General features: G+C 34.1%; 1 protein-coding gene, 1 long non-coding RNA gene and 1 pseudogene across 3 annotated transcripts in view; all 3 read left to right on the forward strand.

Annotated features, from left to right (window-relative positions):
- Nucleotides 1-17,753, forward strand: part of MAD1 (mitotic checkpoint family protein) — a 32,368-nt gene extending 14,615 nt beyond the window's left edge. For both annotated transcript variants that reach the window (XM_088210666.1, XM_088210665.1), the window contains exons 12-16: nucleotides 1,457-1,547; nucleotides 1,640-1,709; nucleotides 10,535-10,663; nucleotides 10,761-10,799; nucleotides 17,463-17,753. In XM_088210666.1, the coding sequence (XP_088066792.1) occupies nucleotides 1,457-1,547; nucleotides 1,640-1,709; nucleotides 10,535-10,663; nucleotides 10,761-10,799; nucleotides 17,463-17,552 (419 nt within the window). In that variant the 3' untranslated portion in view covers nucleotides 17,553-17,753. The remainder of the gene's footprint in view (nucleotides 1-1,456; nucleotides 1,548-1,639; nucleotides 1,710-10,534; nucleotides 10,664-10,760; nucleotides 10,800-17,462) is intronic.
- Nucleotides 1,716-5,428, forward strand: LOC148240314 (uncharacterized). Its single transcript, XR_015816065.1, has 2 exons — nucleotides 1,716-4,464; nucleotides 4,542-5,428. It is a non-coding gene; the product is annotated as an uncharacterized LOC148240314 (long non-coding RNA).
- LOC148240315 (small nucleolar RNA U3) lies at nucleotides 3,240-3,433 on the forward strand (annotated as a pseudogene).
- Nucleotides 17,754-25,994: the final 8,241 nt, after the last annotated feature.

Raw genomic sequence — 25,994 nt, forward strand, 5'->3', positions numbered from 1 at the left:
TCTATGAATTCCTGAGATGACAATGTTTATTCTACCCTCAAAAGAGAGATATTCTTTAGGTTATATTTTCCTTTATTGACCTTTTAAGCTTTTGAAAGATGTATGTCAAACAAAAAAAGAAACAAAATATCTTCTATAAAGGGATGTAAATAATGAAGCATGAAAGAAGAACATATAACCATGGATGAGTATTTAAGTGATTACTCTTTAGAGAATATTTTGTTTCCCCAGAATTGCTTGGTTGCTAGTTGAGGAATACATTGTACCAATTCCATGATTTCTAGAACATGAATTGGAGGAATACATTGTGTCGGTTTTATAATGTCTAGAACATGAATTGAATGAGATCTGAGTAGGGTTGCAACTTGGGTTCCATGGTCACTGACTGCTTGGCAAAGGACGGGTTTGGGTGTCAGGCTTCGGATGAAATTACATAGCTTTTGGCCACGTCAGGCCTGGCCTGCTGAGTGGCCCAAGCTGGACCAAGCAAAACAAGCCACCAGAGTCTGTTTGGTCTGGCCTGGCCTCACAAGTCTAAGCCTGGCGTGGTCCATTGCAATAAAACAGATTAAAGTTTAGATAAAAATGTTAAAGTATATTGGATACATTTAAAAATCTTTTAGAATAGTAAAGTATTTCTAAAATATGTCAAAATTTTTAGAAAACTAAAAAAAGTTAACCTAGCCTTGTCCCAGCCCAGTTGGGCCAAGCTTAGATCAGGATTGGGTTGCTCAATCCCAAACTCCTCATAGCCCAAAAATGGCCTAGTTTTACAAGCCTAAGCCTTGTCTAAGCCTGGTCCTGGCTGATCAAAATAAATTCTGTAATAAAAGTATATAAAAAATATTTTAAAATATCTAAAAAGAATTAAATAGATTAATAATTTAGCAATACTTAAAAAAACATTAAACATATAAAATGTTTAATTATCTCTAAAACATATTGAAGTTTTAGAAAATTATGAAAATTAGCCGTGCCTAAGCTTGGTCTAGGGTGAGCCTGTCCTGGGCTACCCAGGCCTAAACTAATTTTACTTGGTTGCTTGTTTCGTTATCAACACCAGATCCGAAAATGAAGACATGAATCTTGAAATTTTCAATTCATTATTGTTTGCAAATACTTTCCTTGTTTTTTCTAGTAATTCACTGCTTTTGTTTCTTATTTCTTGATAGTGGTGAACGTACCTTTGTAACCCATTTTCAATTAGTCACTTGTATCACAATTGGCTCATGTTATGTCTAGCTTTTTCACTGGGCCATGTGCCTTCCTGCAATCTCTGAGGCCTCTTATAATGAACTATGAAATTTTATTGTTATGATGTTGGTTCTAACTGGAATCAAGACTTAGGTTCTGCTAAGTCTAAGTGACGTTTTGATATTTTATTTAATGTTTCACAATCTTTACAGTTGTATCTTAGTAATAAGTTTTGAAGTTACTTGCTTTGTTAATTATTCAGGGGACGCTGTGAAGCTGGTTGATTCGCATATATCTGGGAAGATTCTTCAATTGAAGGAACAAATAGCGACACTTGAAAAACGTGAAGAAAGGTAAGTCAAGAATGGAGATAATATGGTCCTTTTGCATGGTATGACAGTTATCCAACTTTTCTCTCTGAAGCATTTAAAATACCATGCAACAGATACAAGACTGTTTTTGCGGATAGAATTTCAGTATTCAGGAGGGCCTGTTGTGAGCTTTTTGGTTACAAGGTATCATATGCATATTGGTTTCGTATTTTCTTCTACATTCTCCTAACTTTTATTCACCAGAAAATGGGGACCTAAATTTGACGGATTAGCTCAGTGAATGCTAAAGGGGGTGCTGATGCGAGTGGCCACTCACATATTTGTTTAACATTCTTGTAAAGAAGACATATTTGTTTGTTCATAATGTTAAGTATGAAATCATAAATAAGCTCTACCAAGATTACCAGCATATACTGCTGAGTTTCTTGTTTGTTTGTTTTTAATAGCTAAATTATCTAGAACTTTAATGTCCAGTGGCATTAAAATAGGTGCCAATAGGTTGGCCACATAGATTTGCTGCAGGACCCAGGAAATGGACTAAGAATTGGTTTCAGCTTCTTACAAAATTACCCTAATTAAGGTGAAATAATATAACTCTTTGGTTTAGAACTTTGAATTAGTGTGTTTTAAATTTTTCACAGGAGATTATCAACTTGGACCCTAAAAGCTTGGAAGGTTCGTTGCAATAGCCTTTTATACATATGTATTCCAAGGAGTTGAATACATCATTTCATAAATTACAACTAATTATAATGTTTACCTAGATATCAATTGTTCTTTCTACTAGGCTCAATACACCATGATTGTATGCCTATAGGGCCAAAGGTTTGACAAGTACAAAACCTAGGACCGTAGAAACTTGGTATCAGAATAGGAGATCATGAAGATCTTGAATCTAACTTGTATCCCTTTTGGGTTTGTGAATAATCGACGAAGATACGTTAAATAAGTTTCAAAACATTTCGGTGAAAAAGAAAGGCTCAGGTTGTGTTTAACAGATAACCATTTATCCTCTTTGCTATTTCGTTTTGTTATGGGCTATTTGGACATGAGTTTTCATGGGTGATGCCTTTATTTGAGAAAGTGGAGAGAGTTAGGTGAAAAAATCATGCACATTATCAGATAGGTGTCTTTTGATTTTAGCACCTAATTGAATGTGAATCATAGCTTGGAATTCTGAAGCACATTGCTTATATCCGATTTGGATTTAAAGAGGAATATCCAAGAGACTCTAATGCGATCATCAATAAAAGTTAAATTATTGTGACCTAGGACATATTTTGAATAGTAGAGGGTCCCTGAATATCGAAATGGAATGGTAGGACTTAGCTTCTTTGATTACTGATTGAAAATGGAACACAGGACTTAGCTTCTTTGATTACTGATTGGAAATGGAACACATTCATGTTTTGCAAATTCACAAGCCTTGCAATTGAAATGATCAGCACTTAGTCCTTTAAACCAAAAAGGAAGCATGGTTTCTTAAAATACCAAAAATGTGCACCCAAACTAAAATGATGTGTCCAAATAATTTTTTTGTTGGATTATGATAGAAGTAATAGAGATAATCTATTGGTGTTTGAGTTCATTTACTTGCTTCTTCAATATAGTAGTGCCTGTTGTACGTTGCAAGTTCAATCCTCTTCCTTAATCCTGTTCTTGAAATAAATGGTAAGAATGATAAAAAAGTACATTACAATTCATACTATGAGTATGGCCTTACTTGAACAGAATCTGTCCTATAGGCTCGTACCTCTATGTTCTTGAGTCCTAAGGAGACAGAATAATCGTGACTGTATGATCAGAGTGTGATTAATGACGGAGACGGTTCCTGAACCATTGATATTGTAGAGGATCGCTCTCAGTTGAGTTTGATCCTACATGGGTTGGTCACTCGATTATCTGACAAATTAATCAAAATATTTTTTTATCTCAAAAAAAAAATTCGTACCATGAGTAAGTTTTTTGTATAGATATGATGTCAGTAGATAATTTGGGACATGGAGAACATTTTTAATGAAACGGTGAGATTTAGAGCTCTTATTACTGCCTCCTCCTTCAAAAGGATGAGAATGAGAGCAATGTGCTGAGATGCTTGAACGAGGTATTATCCAACCAAGGTTATCTCCTTTGTCTTCTCCAATACTATTGGTTAGAACATTTTTAATGAAACGGTGAGATTTAGAGCTCTTATTACTGCCTCCTCCTTCAAAAGGATGAGAATGAGAGCAATGTGCTGAGATGCTTGAACGAGGTATTATCCAACCAAGGTTATCTCCTTTGTCTTCTCCAACACTATTGGTTGAAAGAGCAGTTGGATCTTTTAGATTATGTGTGGACAATAGAGGTCTGAGAAATAAAACAAGGAAAGACAACTTTCTAACACTAGTCATTGATGAATCTTTTGAGTAACTATATGGAGCTTGTTTTTCACCAAACTGGATCAGTGTCACTAGATCTAGATGCATGATAGTGACATAGACAAAACTATATTTTGTACAAATCCTGGTCAATGAGTTCCCATCATGCAATTTCAAATTGACAAATAAATAGTTAGCATTTAAATTCTTGATGAAAATGGTTTTCTAGGAGAATTACTGATTTTCATCTTGTTCTTTTTTTTAGATATCCTCAATTGTAATAGATCTTGGAAAAGCATCTTTCACTCTAATCACAATTCTATCAGGAAATTGATAATTTTATTCATTGAAATAATTAAATTTGGATTATATATCTTTGGAATAAATTCATTGTGAGCCTACATTTGGTTCAATTTCTATTTACTTCCTAGTCAAAGTTCAGATCTAAGTTTTGTATTCACTTCCTATTTATCTACATTTCCCTCTTTTTTTGTTTGGGAAGCCGCTAAGGAGCACATACTTAATTTTGGACAATCTTCAAAGGAGAGGCCTAGCCTTGGTGAACAGATGCTATCTTTGTAAATCCCAATCGGAATCCATAAATCACCTGCTCTTTTGGTGTCAGTTCTCTCACTCTTTGTTCTCTGGTTTTCAGCATTATGGGTCTGAAATGGGTCACTGCTGGGCCTATAAAAGGGGAGCTCCTTGCTTGGGAAGGTTTCTGCAAAAGCAATCCTAATCATAAAATAATTCCCTTAGTTATTTTGTAGATTATTTGGAAAGAACGAAACTATAGAACATTTGAGGGTAAGGCATCTGATTTTGCTGTTATCAAGGATAAATGGCTGCATCTTTTTTATTCCATTGTGCTCGGTCACACTCTTGATTATTTTGTTGATTTAGAATCTATTGTAGATATTCTCATTGATCTGTAAATTTTTTGTACATAGGCGGCATCCCCTTGGGTGCCTTCTTGATAACAGCAAAATCTAAAAAAATATCAGTCTTATTATATATAATTAGAACAAAAGTTGTTTTTAACGTATCGACATCCTACCTTAAATTTTTTGATGGTTGGGATGACGCATAATGGGTTATTGCCTAAATAAATTAGAGAGTATAATTTTTTTCAACATAAAATTACTTTACTATTTAGCAGTCTATTATTATAGTTTTTGTATTTTTTATATATTTTAATATATTCCCATTTAGGATTTTATTTTATTTTTTATGTTCTTATTCTTTTAATGACTGGGCTACTTCTTTCCATGAGCTGTGAAAAAGGGCTCTTTCGCTACATTATGGATTAAGGCACATGGCTGCTATTCTACCACAAGCAATATGGAGCTCCATCCAAACTGAGAAGCTTTTATCTCTAGTAGTTAGGGAATTGATTGTTTGCATTTCTTTATTATCATCATTTTTGGCTTTTGTATTAGCATTATGAGGTGGATGTGTCATTCTCCTTGATTGTATTGTTCTGTTTCTTACCATCACTATTAATACTTCTTCTTTTATCAAAAAGAGGATTAGCATTCCTAATTGTTTTAGTATTAGTATTTGCATTTTATTAGGAGTAGTATTTCTAAATTAGTTTGGCTATTTCCTAATCTAGTTGAGAAAAACCTATTTACCACTATAATATTATCATTTTCTTTTGAGAGGACCATTCAAGTATTCAGTATTATATTTTGATAGTTTCTATGTATTTGATTGTGTGATTCAATCAACTTTTAGGTATGATGCCCTAAGAATCCCAGGTGTGACACTTAGGTTTTTTCTCCCTAATTTTTTAGTAGGTAACTTATCTCTAATTTGTCCAGCATTGATTTGGTGTCAGAATTAAAAATGACCGTTTGAAAACAAAATTACAGGAACCCGAAAATGTCCGTTAGTTCCAATTCAACAGCCACTAGAGGTGGTCGACACTGCCTCTACCACCAGTCTTAGAAGGTCCCAACAGGTGGAGTCCCAAAGCCTGTCACGGGATTCCACAAGGAACTGCCAAATTTGCTTATGCAAGCTGTCCTAGCTGCTGTCTCTCGCGATCCCGAACTTTTGTGTCTTACATTGGCCTCTACTCTGGGACCAACATCTCCCATTAAGCCTACTGCTAAAGGGTCACCACTGTTCAATGATCTGAAGTCAGCATGTAAACCCACGTGTCTAATGATGAGTAGTCCTAGCTCAATCTGTTCTGTTTAACTTCCTTGACATTTGAGGTTAACGAGGCTGGCTCTTGGGACAGTTCCCGCTTCAAATAAACCTTTCTAGAAAGAAGTTTAGTTTGAATAATGGTGACTAACATGAATTAAATACTAAACTATATATATGAGAGGCAACCACTAATACCAGACTTGAACAATGCACAACATAATTGGTGTAGGCTTGGAAGAACTAAGACACTTGCGTACAACACAAGTACCAATTCAGAATCTACAAGTTACCGATGGGAGATATATTGAAGATAATGCCAGAGATCTTACCAAGAGGATAAATTTCAGAGATCCCAATTTTGATGGAATAAGATATCTCGAACTTGATTAGCTTGAGTCAATAGGAGAAGACTTCAGTTGGTATGAAATTTCAGACGCATGAAGAGCTTGATTTGTCAAGATAAAACTAGTTGGACTTGCAAAAATATAGTGGTAAACTATTTATGAGAGCATAACAAGAAAACAATCGACTATTGAAACATATGCAGAGATGAAAGTCATTCCTGATGAACAGTATTTATCTTCCAACTACTTCGACAAACTATATACTCAAGCTTACACTTTTTAGTTCAGTGTAACTGAATACATACTTGAAGAATTAAAAATTTGGAGTCAGTTTGATGGAAATGATAGTCTAACAGTATCTCGATTCGAGACGAGGTTAAAAGTTGAAACTAAAAGAGGGTTAATTTGACAACCTCTTGCAGTCATAGCACAAACTTACTAACTTTCCTTGATGCGGAAAAATATTTGAAATATCCAACCTAGGTAACATTGTTTTTCCGATCATGGAATCCACTTCTAAATCCTTGAATCAGAAAGTAAGCTGAAGAATGGATCAATATCAATTTCCATAACTACTTCTAAAGCCCTAGTAAATTGCTTGCTTTACATGTGGACATAGTGGACACAAAGTTATGAATGCCAGAAGAAGAATAACTTGCACGTTGGAGTGAAACAAAAGGGACTAGTGCAAGGGAGAGATGATGGTTATATATCCTAAAAAGAGGATGATTTGGCTCCTAGTAAACAAGTACCTCCTTTCTTGTGGTGCATATCATCGGACTCGAAGGTGGAAGAGCAAGAAGAATTCCTATTGCCCAAGATCTTTCCCCAAGAGTCAACTCTTTGAAAGTCCCATTCGAAAAGGGCTTTGACATACCAATTGGTCGATATGTTGATTTCATCATCCACCAAGATTTTACACTCTTAAACATTTGCATATTTATATTATTTTAGGCATTGACAAGAATGACCATACATAAAGGTTAGTTTTTACAGGGAAGCTCGAAACTTAAAGTTTTAGATCATTTGCCTCTTCAAATTCATTGACAAGTTTTCTCTAGCCAAGGCAGAATGATGCATAAATAGTTTTGGTAGCTTTAGGACTTTATTTTTTCGGTATCTAAACTTCCGATTTTTTTTAAAAAGTATTTAGACTTCCTATTTATTCTAATATTCCTACTTGTATTAGGAGTAGTATTTCTAATCATTTTAGTATAAGTATTCCTGTTTTATTAGAAGTAATATTTCTAAATTAGTTTTGGTATTTTCTAATTTATTTGAGAAAGACATAGCACTCTATATATATGATTGTAACCTCTAGATGGTCATTCACATATTCAATAGTATATTTTTTTCAGTATTTGATTATGTGATTTAACTCTTAGGTATGATGTCTAAGAATCTTAAGTTTGATACCTAGGTTTTTTTTTCCAATTTCTTAGTAGGCAAAATAATTGTAATTTTTCCTCCATCATGGGAATTAATTTTTGCCATTTAAAGATAGAGAATAGTGGTTACTCATACACAATAAATTATGTTCTAATTATGCCAAATAACACTAATATGAGAATCAGAAGTAGAAATTGCCATGGAACTGAATGAGAATGAACTCAAACACTATGTAGTAGCATGATGTATTGGATATGTTCTAGAAACAATGGTATTAGATTAAAGGAATCATAACGAAAGAGATGGTTAAGCTTCTAGGTTAACCTTAAACTACTTATGACGTTGCAAGATGGCATCAACTTCTAATTTGTGGAACTTGTTTTTTTGAAATAAAAATGTAAATAGTATATTGACATGGTACCAAAAAAATGGGTACTATCCCATTTACAAAAGATTTACAATGTAGTTAACATGTTAATAACAATTCCAAAATTCTCATCACTCATAATATTATGCCTTAACAAGTTTGTCCCAAAATAATTAATAAAGATTTTGGAGAAAATAAACTTCTAATTTTATTTCTTATATTCTTTGTGTTTACACTTAGGAGATATATATAGAATAATTATCATTTTTTAAGAAAATTCTAATTACATGATATATCTTTACTATTAGAACTCTAACTAATAAAATATCATATTTAGTCTAATACTCTACTTAATATAGAATCATTTTGAACAATTTTTCACTCATCTCTTAATTTATACAACCCAACTTCTTTCCCCTCAAATGCTCTAGTATTTCTTTCTTTCCAAAGAACCCAAAAAATAATAAATGGAACCAAAGTGGTAACACTGCCACTGATATTTAGCCCATCCTAAATCCAAAATTCACCCCTAGCATTCCCAGTCATAACCCAATTAATTCCCAGCAGCCCATAAATTGTATTCCACAGACTATAAGCCACAGGGCACCATAAAAGTAAGTGATTGCAAGTTTCCTCGGCACACATATAAAGGTAACATCTATTAACAATAATCTGCCCCCTCCTTTTTAATTTGTCTATAGTGAGAATGCTTTCCCTGCACGCTTCTCAAGCAAAAAAAGGCACTCTTGGAGGAACTTTAGAATTCCAAATTTGCTTAAAGGGGAAACTCCAATTGTCTTCCCCATCCCCACCAAACAGAAATCTGCAGTATGACTGGACAGAAAACTTTCCCCTCTTTTCTAATTTCCAGAAGACCTTATCTGAGCTCTCTTCACTTTCTGCTTTTCCAAAATTGACAAAAGCTCTTCAAACTCTTTAATTTTCCAATCATTTAAATATCTATTAACTCTAACAGACCATTCAACACAATCATTGTAAATCCAACATGCATCAGCCACCACCATCAATTTCAAATGGGCAATCTCAAAAATTATGGGAAATCTGTTCTGCAAGCTGTCTTCGCCAATCCATTTGTCACACCAGAATCTGATTTTGTCCCCTTTTCCCAGATTCCACTTGATGCAGCTAAAGAAACTCGGCCATTGTTTCATTATATTCTTCCACAAGCCTCGTCCATGAGGCCTAGAGCTGGCCCGAGTACATACTGCATTCTGATCTCCCCAGCGGACAAGCACAATTTTTCTCCACAGCTTGTAATCTTCATTCAAAAACTTCCATAACCATTTTCCTTGAAGTGCCAAATTCATGTTGATAAGAGATCTTATACTCAAACCACCACTAAGAATCGGTTTTTTGACCTCCTCCCAATTAACCAAATGATACTTCCTATTTCCATCTTCATCGCCCATAGAAATCTACATTGAAACTTCTAATTTGTGGAACTTGAAAACCAAATTTCTATACCATCTCAGATATATTTGGTTTTCCAAGCATTAGTATCTCCAAACATTTAATTCAAAGCAAGCTCTTGCACATGAATTGGAAATCGGGTGCCCCTCCAAGAATTGCTTTTTTTGCCTGGAAAGCCGCAAAAGAGAAAATCCTGACAATTGACAATTTAATGAAAAGAGGACATACTACTGTCAACAGGTGTTTCTTATGTAAGAGATATCTTGAATCATGTAATTATCTACTCTTGAAATGTCAAACATCTCACAAACTCTAGAGCATGATATTCGGGCTTCTGGGGATCTCTTGGGTAATGACAGATTCTATTTATTCCGAACTTTTGGCATGGGAAGGGTTGAGTAGTAACAAAGCGTTTAGATTAATCTCTCTTACCATTTTCTGGGTTATTTGGAAGGAAAGAAACAACATGACTTTTGAGGGGCTTGAACGAGATTTTATTAGCATAAAAAATAAATGGTTTCATTATTTTGACTCTACTGTTTTAGAGTATAATCTAAAATGTTTTGAAGATTTTGATTCTATTGTAAATATATTAATTAATATGTAAATTTTTTGTAAATGGGTGGTGCTCCCTTAGCACCTCACATTAATACATCTTCTCTTCTTTTATTTAAACTCCCTGCCTTTTCTATTTTTGCTTGATTTTTTTTTTTTAAAAAGAAAAAGAAATGTCTGCTAATAAAATGTCTAATCATCACTATTTTGCTTAATATTACCATGGAATGGGCTAATTTCTGCTTGTTTTTTATTTTTATTTTATTTTTTATTATTTAGAAGTTGTTATGATGATTAATACATTTATACCTTCTATCTGTTAGGCATGCATAATAAGATAACAGTTATTATCTTTGTACTAGGATGGAAATATATATATATATATTTTGATAACTCTTTCTGCAGATTGTAATGGATGAACATCAACGTCCTAATGGAATTCCTGTAACGAGGTTCACCCTTCAGTCTATTTATGCGCAAAGTGATGATGAGAAGCTTGAATTTGAGTATGAATCAGGGAATACAAACATTCTGGTAAGATGGCATTTGCATGATATTCTTTCTATTATCGTTTTGTTTGAACTTCCTGCAGAAGCAAATTTGAAAATGGATAACCATGTTCGATCTGTAGGTGAATGAGTATTCTTCTCAACCTGAGATATCCCGTCAGGTAATCAGTAATGCTTTTTTAGAATAATTTAAGGCTAACAGCCTAATTTTCTCTTTGTAGTTTCTAGAATTGTTAGAATTAGTTCAGATAAATCCGTTCTCTAACGGAAATTTTTTCCAACACTTTTAAATTTAATATGTTTGGCTTAATGAGATGGCATTCATGCCATTGGTAGGAATATGGCAGTGATGCGAAGTTTTTTCTTTCTTTTTATATTCTTACAAAATAATATATTAAATTATTTAGTTAATTAAAGACAGTAAGAAATTATAAAGACTCTAATCTCCATCCTGCTCTTTTTGTTCCGCCAGAGAGCACCCTGCCCCTATTGTTGCCATTGATGACCATGGTAGAAAACAGTATAGGGGACTTAAACTGAATTTCTCCACCATGGTCATATATTCCGTCCATCTCTGCTTTTATTCGCTTATTTTGGCCAACTATATTCTCCATTAACAATCGATAGAAAACCAGCATATTTCACCATATCTTCTGATGTTGGTCTCGCTTGTATTTTCTCTCCTCACTTCCTCTTTTTCCACTTCTTACCTTCATCATACTGTTCCTCTCAAACTCATCACGTCCATCTACCTCTTAATTTTTCTTCAAGATTTAGATTTACAGATGGACAAAAGAGAAAGGACAAGGGTGGTAGCTCTTGGGGCTGTGTGGTTTCAGGTGTGAGGATCTGGGTTTCTTTAAGAGAGGATTATGGTTTGAGTTCTCTGGTTGATGGAAAATCTTGTAGCAAACAGACTGCTTGCTTGCCCAATTTGTGTCCTTGATGGCATATGATTGAAGCTCATTAGAGAGAAGCCACTATTTCCAGGAACAAAGGACTGTAAATATTTTTTATTTTTTTATTCTGCTTAATTTTATAGCTGCAGTTAGCGTATATGTATATGTAGGTAAGCCAAGTGTGCTGACATTCTGTTTCCTAGGTTAAAGCTGGAGAGAGAAGTGAGGAAGATAAGGAGTGGTTAAATGGATAATTTTTTTTTATAAAAATTTTGATGTAACAGTTTATTTTATTTAGTGAATCTAATTATAAAATTTTTAAAGAATAAGCCAATTGTTGAACATCGCTTTTTCAATACATTTGTCATGCCATTGCTTACGGAAGTTGTTTTCACCACATCAACTGCTTTGTGCACTAAATTGTATGGTGTATGAATTTCTGTCGCTGATTTGGGTTATTTGTACACTTTTTGAACTTTAGGGCTCAATTGAACCTAGTAGTTCTTTAGGGGTTGATTTAAGTCTTAAAATTTAAGGGGTAGATTTAGGATTTAGGTCAATAGCTTAATCTTAGTGTGTGCAGTTGTACTTCACCCTCCTTCCCCACCCTTCTCTCCACCCCCTCACTTTCTGAAGAGGAAAGCTATGACAGAGATAAGATGATGTGAAGAGGAACACTGAACCACTTGCCACCAGTGGAGGAGAAGAAAATGAGAATATACATGAGTTTAATAGTCAAAATGAGTGGTATAGTGAAACATTAAAAGATGCATGGATGGCCAACTGGGATGGATGGTGCTAGCAAGTAAAGATGTTCTTGCCAAATATTTAAGGAGAATAAAGTGATAAGTTCATAATCATACTTGAGCAGTGATCCGTCAACATTCTTCAAGGTATCTAGAGATATAAGACAAGGTGATTCACTTTCCTTTACTTCTATTTATTATAGTCATGGAGGCTTTGTATAAAATGCTGCAAAGGGCAAAAGAAGGTCCAATCAAAGGGCTGGTGGTGGGGGACGGTGAAAGGCTGAAGAGTTCTCATACTTATTTTTTGCAGATGATTCTTTGATATTCTGTCAGCTAGTGGTGAATGCCCTACTTAATTTAAGATGTGTTCTTCTGTGTTTTCAAGCTGTATCTGATTTGAACATTAATCTATCAAAGTGAATTGGTTAGGTGGGAGATGGGAATGAAACTAATCATCTAACAAGAGTTTAGACTGTAAGGTGGTAAATCTCCCAATTAAGTACTTTTGTATGTCATTGGGAGAAAAGTATAAAGATGTGAAGACGTGGAATCCAATTGTTGCGAAGTATGAAAGGAGATTATCTAGATGGATGAGAAGTTTACTTTCCAAGGGAGGAATATTGACACTCATCAAAAGTATGTTATCCAATCTCCCAGTTTACTACATGTTACTGGTAACAATGCCAACTAGCGTAGCCAAGAAATTAGAAACCATCAAATGTCAGTTTCTATTGGATGATTCGGATGAGATATAGAAGGTGCCTTTTGGTGGTCTGGGCTTGAGATCTATGATGAAGATGAATAAAGCCTTTCAAGGGAAGTGAGTTTGGCATTTCGTGAAGGAGAGGGATGTTATGTGGAGGAGAGTTATTGCGCGAAGTATGAGACAATGAATAAAGGTTTGGTGTTCTAGAATGGGGGAGAGACCACATGGTAAAGGACTGTTGAAAAGTTTACAAATGGGTATAGATAGGTGATACAAAACCCATGATCAACCAATGTAATAAAAAAATCACACATACAATTTAGCACAAAAACTTAACCTTTGAATAAATTTTACTTATTTAACCTATAATCAACATGTAATTGAGAATTAAAATAATTGAAAAAAAAATAATAATTGATAAAGCGATACAAGAGTTATCTTGATAAGTAAAGCCAATTCTTCACTCAATAAGAAGGTTGAAGAAAACCTTCCCAAGGAGCACTCAAAAGGTGAAGGCTAGGCAAAGCTAAAAGCTTTAATTTTATAGTTGTAGGCGTGGAGGATTACAATAGGAACCAAATCTAGAATCTAGGAAACATATATTGAATTCCTTTCTAGGACTCTTCAAAAAATAAAAAATAAAGAAGTATAAAATTACATAAACATGACTCTTCTCTCTTGAGTAGTTGTTGGAAATCTTCAAGGATTGTGCTGATTCCTTGAAGTGTTATGCTAGGTTTTTGACTCTTTATTATAATGGTGTTGAAGATGGAATTAGGATGCAGCCGAGTTGATGTAGAAAAGAACTCTTGGTTCCAAATGTGACTTGAAGTTGAATTCCACATCTTGATGAAGAGAATGTGTGGCAAAAATTGCATCCAAATGGGCAGCTTGGAATACTTGGAATCCTGGCCAGATTTTATGGGATAAAAGCCTTTATTTCATGTGTGAAATAAGTTCCAAACTTGGATAGGACTCTCTTAAGGTGCGTGAAACTTCCACTTGTAAAAAGAAATAGGAAAACCCGGGAGTTCAAGGGATTAAGGACTCCTTTAGAACCAATTGTGGTGTAATCTTTTTAGAATATTTGTTGACTTCTTATACTTGTAGGACTCTTTTTTGGATGAATTAACATGAGTTGTACATGGATAAAACTCTTGAGAAGAAGCTAGCCGTTTGTGATGAGATAAAGTAGGAGAAAAATTCCTTTGCATGAGAAAATTTTTCATGTGTAAATCCAAATTGTCCCTAATCTTTGGTATTCCTTTTGGACGAGTTATCATGAGTGAATCTGCCATATTATTATAAAATAAGAATTCTTGATCTTCCATGTGTTTAATATGTTCTATAATTCCATCCAAGCTGTCCATGATAAGAGGAGCTGATGGCAATGAGATTACTTGGCTAGAGTCCAAGATTTTGATGACTCTTGATGTCTTCCGTGTGGATAATCACCTGGCCGAGTGCCCTTAAGGTTTAAGACACTTTAAGGCTCGATTTCGTTGATAAAAACTCTTAGAAAAAGGCTCTCCACAAGTCCATAGCTTGTAGAACTCTCGGTTGCTTGGTATTCTTGGAGTTTTGGACATTTTAGAGGCCAGTTCCGTCCTTGATTTGGTGAGCTCGGTTTTCCCCTCTTAAGACCTTCAAAGTTTGGCCCAAGTCTCTGTTCTTCATGGATCCATTCCTTAACATAAAGTAGAAAGTCATTCTTAAGTTTGTTAGCTCATGTTCTTGTGATACTCCATCCATCAATATAGGCTTGTTTCCACATGGAATTTTCTTAGCTTGAATTGGATCTCTTCTTTCACTTAAATGGACCAAGGTGTACTTCCATGCTTTGTGAGGCTTAAATTGTGGCCTTTAGAGCTCATAGAGCCGTGAGCTTCCATATGCTTCCTCTTGAGGCCGTGAGCTTTCATGTAAGCTCCCATGTTACCACAAACTCCCATATAGTCTTCCATGTGGGCTTGAATTTCATCTTAGTAATGGCATCTCATGTAACTTAGTGTGTCTTGCTCCCCATTGATTTGTACCAACAGGTTTCAGGAATGCATAAAATGGAAAGTTGAAGATGGGAGTAGAATTGACTTCTGGTGAAATAGTTAGATGGAAGGACGAGCACCGCAAGCTAGTTTCCTCTAGATTTATGCTAGAGCTTGTTCTAAAGACTGTGGACATGTGGAGCTAGGTTTCCTATGAGGGTTAGAGTAGTAAAGAGGGACATGTGGAGGTCACACGAAATCTTGATGACTGGGAGATTAACGAATGTGAAAAGTTACCAAGTATGTTGGAGTTGATCTCGTTAACGGAGGATCCTGATCAACCAATTAGGGCACTCAATAAGTTCAAGTAATTCACCATTAGTTCTTTCTACAGATATCTGCCAATAAAGAGTTTATGTAAAAGTAGGCCCCTATCTACAAATATGGAAGGTAAATGCACCTCTAAGAGTTTCTTTTTTCGCGTGGGAGGCAAGTAGGGAATGCATATTGACAATTGGCAAACTAAAAAGGAGGGGAAAGATTCCAATGAATTAGTGTTGCTTGTGCAAGAAGGCGGAGGAGACTTGTAATCACTTATTTGGTGTTTGGCTTATGGTTTGTTGAACATTAATTGTGTCAAAGCTGGAATAGTGAAGGATGAACTTTGGGTTTGTTGAACATTTCTGAGTTTTGTGGAAGAAAAGAAACAGAAGGGTTTTTGAAGAGGTGAATGAGGGTATTGGTAAAATTTGAGAGAGATAGTTTCAGACCCTTGTTTTTTGTTTCTGGGTCAATCATAGAGAAGATTTAAGTGAGGTGGTGGATATTCTTACTAGATTGTAAATAATTGTGTAAATGGGTTACATCCCTTTGGTGCCTATACTTGATGATACCTTTATAATTTTTATTTCAGGAAAAAAATTTTATAACTATGAGCAGTCATAAAGGTAGAATCCTTTTGTCTTGTGGGAAGAGGGAGTGAGAAAGTAATTCTGTCATTTAAAATGAGAGTCATGGAGCCTAAGAAACCTTAAGAGGGGGTTAGCCTTCATTGTTGGCCACCACAACCCTAGTTGCCAACCACCACAGACCAACCATCTCCACTGCAAGCTGAGAACGTAGTCGACAATCTCCACTAAGATTGGCCTTCATCTTTGGATCCAGTTTGCCTAGACGTGCACAACCTGGCCATGGTCACTCTTAGTCGCGCAATTGGCCAGATGTTCACAGCCAGCGTGGTTGTTCTCAGTTGTGCAGTTCGCACAATCCTAGTCGCCACCATCTGCACATCCCTTGGTCGCATCGCACACTAGTCTGCATGTTGCTTTTGACGGGTTACAAATTTGTCTGCGCTGCTCCTCTGTGAACTATTTCTGTATGCATCTATTCTCTCTGTCGGTACATCACAATGCCACTATTTGCACCAAAACCGCACTCTAACATGGTGGTCAGCCGCTTTTCATCCTCTACTCATTCCCAATGGCCTCCATGTACAGTGGCATTCTCCATTGACACAACTGTTCCAACCGCCATCATTAGCCCTAGCTGCGTCCAGCTTGTCTTCCTAGCCTAGATTCACATATGTCAGAGGTTAGTTTTAATCCACAGGACTACACTCCAACATGGAAATATCATCAATGAATTTTAGCCAATTCAAGCTACCTACTGGTTCATAGGAAAAAATTGTCTGAGTTGGCCTTAGTTAATTTGGACTACCCTCAAAGGAAAAAGCAAGCTCAGCTATCTTCTGGGTGTCAGATCAAATTGCGTAAACCCCACATTAGATCCTGGGATGATGAAGATTCCATGATAATAAAATGGTTCTGGAATTATATGGCTCTAGAAATCAGCAAAACTGTAATGTTCCCACCCACAATAAAGCAATGTGGGATGTAATTGGCAAAACCTATTTTTAGGTCAAGGACACTGCATAAACTTATGACCTAACGGTTAAGATATGGTTCGCCAGAAAAGGGAACAATTCAGTAAACAAACCATATATTAGGTACCTTTTTATTTTAAAGCCTGGGAGGCGATTGCCTGCCTGGATCTCCTTATCACTCAACAACTGTATTTAAAGTTTTTAGATTGTAAATTATATGACTATATACATAATTTGTGTGCATACTGCTACTTGTGAAGCTTGTTAAAATTTCATCTTTTTCCCTCGTGCTAGCTGGCTGGTCCTGTCAGAATTAGAGCATTGCATTGGAAATCCTAATGGCGAAACTACTTACTGTACTATCATTGTAGTTGATGCATGCTGTTAACGGTGTAGCTTGAAAGATTGTGTTTTCAATAGCCTTATGGAAAAAAGATTTTTAAGTCATTAGTCACTATGGTATATGGATGTTCCAATCTTTATCATCCTTAAACTGACTCAAGAGATCCACGTTATTCTTCTAATGCTTTCAAAATTTGGTGTATCTGGTATACACTAAATTTATGTTTTTTCTGATTCCAGTGTAACTCGTCTTTTTTGCAGGTTGAAATTTTCATTCGGAAGTTAAATTCAATTCCTGCATTTACTGCGAACTTAACAATGGAATCATTTAATAGGCGCACTTTATCATAAGTAAATCAACATATTGAGATAACCTGTAATTTCTTGAATTCTTTTAACAAGTGGATTGCGGAGATTGGTGTACTCATCCCTCAAAACTTTTCTTATCATAGTTGTTGCGTTGGAATGCCATTCTTGGCATGGGAATTACAATCCTGGTGCTCAAAAGGAACTGGCACCTATGGCTTAATCTGTGTAAATTAACTTTGAACATATGTTCCTGTTGTTTTTTTGTGTTTGGATTTATCTTTGCGTGTCCTGTGTTTGGACTTCCTTGCATTTACTTGGAATCTTCTGGTTCTAGGTTTTGTATCTGTATGGTTTAGCGTGTTGAATTTCAGGGGGAATTGGTAGAGTTGGAAGCTGCCTAAATTCAAAAATGTATTTTCAGTTAAATCGTAGCCAGTAAGTTCATAACGAAAACCTATGCACCGGGTGGAAAAGGGAGGGAGCTGCCCTTGATGGGAAGAGGAAATGATGTGTGGATGTGGGGCATGTAGGGGGGTGGTGTGCATATTATATATAAAACTGTCTCTCTGGTATTGAGTCTTTTCTTTTTCACAATATGGTGCAAATGTGCCTCGAAGACTATGTGGCAACAGTAATAATTCTAGCACCACCCTTAATCCCTTCTGTCTATATAAATGCTGGGCTGACCAAATGGAAAAGAAAGCACTGATAGAGCATGACAGCTGGTGTTCTGTATGTGGGTAAGCTTGCGCAGTTGTGCTAAATTTTAAAGCATCTGTTCTTTGACTTTATTCAAATCACATAATGACTTGATTGATTTATTTTTGGCTTTTTTTTTTTTTTTTTTTTTTTTTTTTTTTGTGTTTCATTTTGAAAAAGTTAGTGTCTTTAGGGGCTATGATTATGATATGCTAAGGCGACGAAGACGTTCTGATGCGTTGGGTATCTGCACCACAAGAAGTGAAGATCATTGAGGAAATGGAAAAGGAGGGACAAATTTGCATGGGGGAGCGCCTTCTCAGCGGTATGTCTTTCTAAGATGCTCTTAGCTAATGCGATTACTCAAATAATTTTAAAATCTCTCTTTCTCTCTCTCTCTTTTTCTCTCTCTCTCTCTCTCAAACACACAATATATATAGAGAGATGCATTTATGCATATATCAGCACGAAGGATTCTTTCCCAAGCCAAATTCTTATTGCATACGCTTCTAAGTGGTTTAGTTTAGTGGCCAGTAATTTAAAAGAAAGATGAAAGATGTTTGACTTCCTTGCCATCACATTACCACTCAATGAAACGATCATTTTCCTTAGATTATGGCTTTTGAAAATTGGATTGGACCAACCTAAGGGTCTATTAGAATATTGGAAGAACAGCTTTTAGCATTTTTTTCTTGCTTCACAGCTTCACGCTGGTAACATGTCCTTCAACTCTTTTTTTTTTTTTTTTTATAGAAATTATATTTGTGGTACCAAAGTCACTGTTGGAATTTGTCATTATTATTATTATAATTATTTTCTGTTGCCATCATTTTGTGGAAATAATATGCGTTAGTGGACAGTGTCTGAGGGTATCCGGCTGTTTTGATAGTTTTTAGTAGTTGGGCAGCTGTTATTGTATTTGGGTTTCTTTAAAATGAGGAAGGTTGACTTCTGAACAGATAAAAATTTTGTCTTTTCTGTTTTGACAACAATCATTTTTGATTTGTTAATCTTGAACTTTCACAAAAAAGTTGCATGTGATCATCTCTTCTTCGTTTAAAACTAAAGATTTCTGGTGTTTGTGTATATATAAATAATATACTTATAAAAAGGAAAATATTTTATTTTTGAAATGTTCAATTTACGTCAATGATCTTCTGGTTTTGCAACCAAGCCACATGGTCTTCTTGTGACCTGAACTGGGCTGTGTGATCCGGAGGGGAGGTGATGGGGGACAGTAGATATATAATTAGATGCACACAAATGTTTCGTAACAAATTATTATTTTAGTGTCTAAACTATATTTGCAATTAGGTTTAGCAGCAACTTCTAATTTTTTGTTTCCAACACATCTAAGATTTTAATAGAAAAAGAATATTTCACAATGATTAAAAAACCAGTCTCAATAAATTTAATAAAATTTTAATTTGTCTTGTTTGAGTCGTGCATGTGTTAGAGAAAGAGGCTTGCATCAATATTCTGTGGAATTTCTTTTCCAATTCTTAGTTCTAAATTAAGTAACTGTATTTCCCAAACTTCATCAGTGATTGGAAGATATTTTGTTATTTCTGGTAAAAATTTTTTTATTTTTGATAATGATGTGGTTTTACAGTTTAGGAAGTAAATTGGTACTACTTTCAACGTTGTGTGTATTGGTCAAAAGTGTAATTTTTTTTAATATAAGTCAAAATTATACCGCTTATTTCAGTAACTTTTTTTTTTTTTTTTAATTTCTTTCTTTCAGTAGTGGATATTCCACTCTTATATATGGAAGTATATATATATATATATATATATGTAAGAGTTTTAAAGTTGAGAATCATCTAAATTCCCAATCATTTATTGAGTTGGATCCTTGTCAAACCCTTTTTTTTTATTGTTGTTTTATAATAGTTTTCTATGCAGTATCACCATCAAGGTGTTTAGTTCTTGAAGAAATTTGAACACCTCAGCCCTTAGCTCCTAGGCATTAGGTTTCTTTTTTTGGTTGGTGGAGATGCTAAGAGCTTTACTTGGAGATTGATGATTTAAATTCAGAAGAACAAAGATATATATATATATATATATATATTGTTTGGTTTGAAAAGAAAATTGAAGAGCCATTAACCCCATCTTTACTCCTTGGCTTCTTTTTGCCTACAATTTTATATTCCCATACAGTTTCATTCTTTGTGGAACCTAATGGGCACACCACAATTCAAGATTCTAATAATGTCCACATCAAGCTTAGATCAATTAGAATGACATCTTTTCCTTTTTCTTTTTGTCTTTTTTATTTCTCTCTCTATATATATAATATATATATATATAGATTGTTGACATTAGTACAAAATATCACATATAAAAGTTGAAGGTTTATTCAGTAACTATAATAAAGAAAAAGGATATTTCATAAAGTCCAACTCTTCTCAACTTAAGCTTAATTCATTATTACTTTTCATGATTTTATTTTTAAAAATTATGATACTTGTGTAAGATATATGTTAATTTAGTGTTTAAATTAGTGAACATATATATATATATATATATATATATACTATTATCATGCATATGAGAGATCCTTTCTTCACATTTTTAGCTATTAAATAAAGTATAGAGAAATTTTAATCATAAAAAAAAGAGTACTTGTTAATATTCATAAGCCTTAATAAATAAACATACAAAATCCTATATCTCATTCTTTAAAATATTATATACATAAATTATCACATATTTAAAATAAAGATTTAAACAAATAGAATTTATATGATAAGAATAACTCAAAAGACAAAAAAAATATCATTAATTTGTTATGTTACGTTCTAATTAAGGAGTCTTGTAGTTATGGATAATCAAATTACAAGAGATTAAGGAGGGAGTGTTTTTTTTTTTTTTTTTTTGCTTTTTTTTGACATGATTCATTCAAATATAGATTTTAAAAATAAGTGATTGTCATTCTTTAATAATTTATGTTCATCCTAAGAGCGAACAACTAATACATTTCACTTATTGAACAAGATTATATGATCGGTCATAACTCCTAGATACCAAAAACGTATTTTGGAATGATCTTGTAGTTCCTATAGGGTGGAGACAATCGAGTTAGATTATGAATTTTTCTTCTTTTGCAGTATTTTACCAATATAACTTAAAGAAAATAGTGTATCGAACTATTCGCAAAACGAACTTGACGAAACAAATAACTAAAAGTAAATTACATATAATTAACAAAATAAAATTAAGCTCGTGTCTTGGTATGAATGTATAGATGGAGATAAATAATATTGAAGTTAATATTGATGAAGTCATTGGGTTTTGTTTGTTTGTTTATTAGTACCATAATTGTTTTTTAAAAACAATGATTATCTTAGGATCTTGGATGATTTTGCACAACAGAATTTAAGTCCAACACTAGGGCAAGACTCATAAGTCAAAGGCTTTGACATTTACATGAACAAATATTTCAAGGAAAAAAATTTGTTGTAATGATTGATTGTTAGTGCACCATTTTACTTCTTCTCTACTCAACTTCCAAGTATTCTCACTATCTCTTACTTTGAAAAGTAGATTTTGCCATTTAGTTTCTTCAAAAGAATTTACCACTTATAAATAATTTGTTAAGACCTAGATCAAAAAGCTTATCATTCATGTATATGCAAGTAAATTTCGAGAATTTTTCTGCCCAAAAATGATAAACAAAATTTGAGACAGATATGAATTTCGTCGAAAATTATGTATGTGGCTAGATTAATAGCTTATTTTTCTGACTAAAAATTAAGAACGAATCGTTTATTTTCCTACCCAAAAAATGAACAAGGGATTCGGTCAAAGAGATTATTTTATCAAAAGATTATTCATCACAGATTATGAAACTTAATATCGAGAAAAATATTATGCTTGAAATGAAATACAATACCTAGTTTAAATTAAATTAAATTAAAATTAAATGTCTTAATCTAAGTCAAAATTGAATATAGATTCTCAAACTGAGCAAAATTCTAGGAACAGAAAAGAGAAATGCTGAGGAGAATTCATGGACACAGAATGGAGGTTTAATCATGACTTATATATAAGGACACAAAGTGCTGGTAATTATTTTGTTCAAACAATTAGTTGTAAATTATGTTTCTTAATTTTTTAATAAATTAATATTCAAATTAGTTTTTGTTATGACCACACAAAGCACTTTTGGGATTCCAAAGTGCTCAAGAAAAAATATGATTTTTTGCTATTGATTTCTAAAAACATCATATTAACAAAATAAGAAAATGAATAACTTAGAAGCTTATAATAAGCTTCTAAGTTATTCATTTTCTTATTTTGTTAATATGATCTCTTACTCAAAAATTTTATTAGAAAATAAGTTGACGAATAATATTTAAAAAGTCAAAGAAATTTAAAAAAATTACCTTAATGAATTATTATTTAAGAGTGTGTATCGAATATATTATGACCTAGAAATAGCTTAAGAAGAAAGAAAGAAGTATTTCACTTGATTTTCTAACAATATCTTGAAAATTCACATAAGAAATCGTGTAGATAGAAAAAATTTAAAAACCCTGAGAAAATATGTTCAATATACACAAAGCAAAACCATATATCGTGCTCTAAAAAGAAATTGTAATGAATGTGATATGACGAAACCACATTACATTATTTCTTCACATATATTTAAAATTATGCAAATTTTTAAGTGTGATGAATCAATGTGATGTCTTATGTCACATCATATTATTTGGATACCTCTCGATGTATGAAAGTTATATGACGTATTTCGTTATATTACAATAACCTGAATGTCTCGTGGTATGTCGAAATAATATGACGTGTTTCATTACATGTATATTATTACCTGGACACATCCTATTTCTCGACTAAACTTTTACAACTATTTTAATTATCACCAAGAATTTCTTTTGGTATTTTAATGAGGAAATATAATATTTTATATTATTATTTAAACTATAATAATAAGCAATATAAATTATCAAACTAGTTCTGAAAGTTTGAAATTTATCACAATTTAGTTCATAATATATTTTTCATTACAGCAGTTTGATCCTTAAACAATTTCTAATTATTTTAAACGTTCAGTTTTATTTTATTTTTTAACTAATAACTTTAAAATAATCATATCATGTTTCAATATTTTAAAAAATAATTAAAAAATTATTTTAGCTAATTAATAAAATTTAATAAATCTATAATAATAGTGTAATGACCCTGAAAATAAAAAAATAATAATAATTTAAGTGCGGAAACGGAATAAAAAGTTAAGAATTACATTCCTTACACAATAACTTAAAAGTACTAAACAATATTAGAATGAATTCTCTGAAAGAAACACGAGAAATAAGAAAAGTAATGAAAAATAAAAAATATCTAGCATCTACTCGCAATCTTCTTGCGGATCGGGATTTGAAATCAGATCATCTTGATCTGAAATTGTTAAATAAGGGATGAGTTACACTAGTCCAATAAGAATATCACATTATATCACCGGCATAGAAGTAAAGGTTGGTATAAAATCAAAACAACTAATGGAGCACTAAATTTAGCAAATTCGTTTATCAATCATAAAATTATTTACCGTTCACTTACCATAGTGAAATTTATGAAACAACCTATAAAGACAATAATACCATACAGATCATAACTTCATGAACAATCAGTAACATAGAACATATCATAAATTCATATATATTAACAATAAACCAAATCTTAATTGTTTTTCACTTCACCAGCCTACTAGTATCCATAGGGGTTCATAGGGGTATCATCATTACACGCGAATCATTTTCCTTAACAATCTCAATTATAGGGTCGTCCCCATACCCCGTCCGGTATGAGCGCTCAACATTAAACCTCAATACCCTGTCCGGTATGCGGGTGATGCGGGTCGTCCCCATACCCCGTTCGGTATGAGTGTCAAATTACCAAGTCTCCATACCCCGTCCGATATGAGACAACGTTCACAGTAGGGTTCTCTATGTACCCGGTCTGTTCACCATCTCCCAGGATATCTAGTAAGGCTGTCATTCCATCTGTTTATTTGATCACATCCATTTCCTGTTTTCCTTTAGTCTTCATTACCAAATCAAACATAATCACTTAAACAAATAAACATGCATCCGGTAATGCAATCATGTCTTAAATTCCAAATCAAACAGTAGTCAAGTAAGACCGTAATACATGCATTTAAACCATAAGATAGATAAATAAGATACTATCATGCTTTTAGACTGTAAAATAAATCAACAAAGAACAATGTCCGATTTGGGCTCCATTAGCAATCCGTAATTAGTTATGCACATATATTTAATTTGTACAAAATACCGTATTATTATTTATTTAAACTTCAATTTTATGATAAGGAATAGGGTCAGGGGTCCTTACTTGATCTAACGTCGAAAACTAAACGATTCACTGCGTATACGGGCGGTCCCTAGGTTTCCTGAATTTTTCTCCGGAAATTGAAACGCGCTTATAGTACCTACAAATGTTCCAAATAAACCCAAAATCAGTCTCAGGGCCAACTCGGCCAATTTCAAAAATCCGACAAAACAGCTACGCCGTGCTCTGGTGACGGTGCCGCCGCTTGCGGCAGCAGTCCGCCTCAGGTCGGCCGTTTTTGACTGAATACGGCAGATTTTGCATCAATTCCTGTGAGCACACACGTTAAAGGGCTTCGGAGGGCCGAAAAAATACGAAAAACTGAAACTTACCGGCAGTGGGACTCTCCGGCGCGGCAGCTCCTCCGACTAACATTGCAGTTGGGTGTTTGGCTTCGGTCAGCCTATAGAGAAGAAAACAGTGATCACAACGGTGGAAAAATTATGTGAAACGGGAATCGAAAAGGGTCTCATTGGATGTGGCTTGTGAAATTTCTTGCGGCGGCGGCATCAGGCTTCGTCGGTGTTTTTCGGCCAATTAGCCGGTCCTTTTACTCCAATTGGCCATGAGTGAACTTAAAATTGAATTTCGTGTAAAAAGAAATTTTTTTACCTTTTTCTGTGGTCAGAAAGGGTTCCGGTGTGGCGGCGGTCGGCTCCCCGGCGGGTGGGTCATCTTCTCCGGCGAGGAGTTCTGGCGACTAGGGTTAGGGTTTGGTGCGGATGGGGGGTTATTTATACCCATCTGCTTTTGATCTGAACCGTCCGATCACGATTAAATAGGGAATGAATCTGAGCTGTTCATCGCGATCCAATCTGGGCTGTCCATCGCGATTTACTCTGGGCCGTCTGATTGCTTTTAATCTGGCCGTTTGATTGCGTTTGGGAGGGAGCGCATCCATGCCGTCCGTGCGCGCACGAACGGACCTCAGCTATTCGATCGCGTGCACACAGATCGCCCACATGGCTCCCCCGCGTGGCCTCCTGCATCAGCACCTCTACCACTTGGCGCATCCTGGTTGGTCGGGACTGCTGACTGGGCGTCTGACATGGTAATTTGTTTTTAAATTGCGTTTTAATCTCCGGTTTCCGATTTTTCTTTCAAAAACACCTCCAGAATCCAATTTTTCACTTTTTTTTTTAAAATTATTTTTAATTTAATCCTCCATCAATTTTACTCAATTTTTTTTATTAAATTAAAATAAAATAAAAAAATAAAAAAAATTTATATTTATTAATAAAAAAAAAAGATTTTGGTGGGTGTTACAAATATACTTAATATTACTACTAGTTTATTTAATTTATTAATTTAATTAATTAGTTAAAATATTTTGTAAAAAAAACAGATTAAAATTTAAATTGTAATAAATATTAAAATTTAAAATATAATTTAATAATTTGTCCTAAAAAGAGA

Source organism: Carica papaya, chromosome 9 (assembly GCF_054855325.1).
Source record: "Carica papaya isolate Zhongbai chromosome 9, ASM5485532v1, whole genome shotgun sequence".
Classification (NCBI taxonomy): domain Eukaryota; kingdom Viridiplantae; phylum Streptophyta; class Magnoliopsida; order Brassicales; family Caricaceae; genus Carica; species Carica papaya.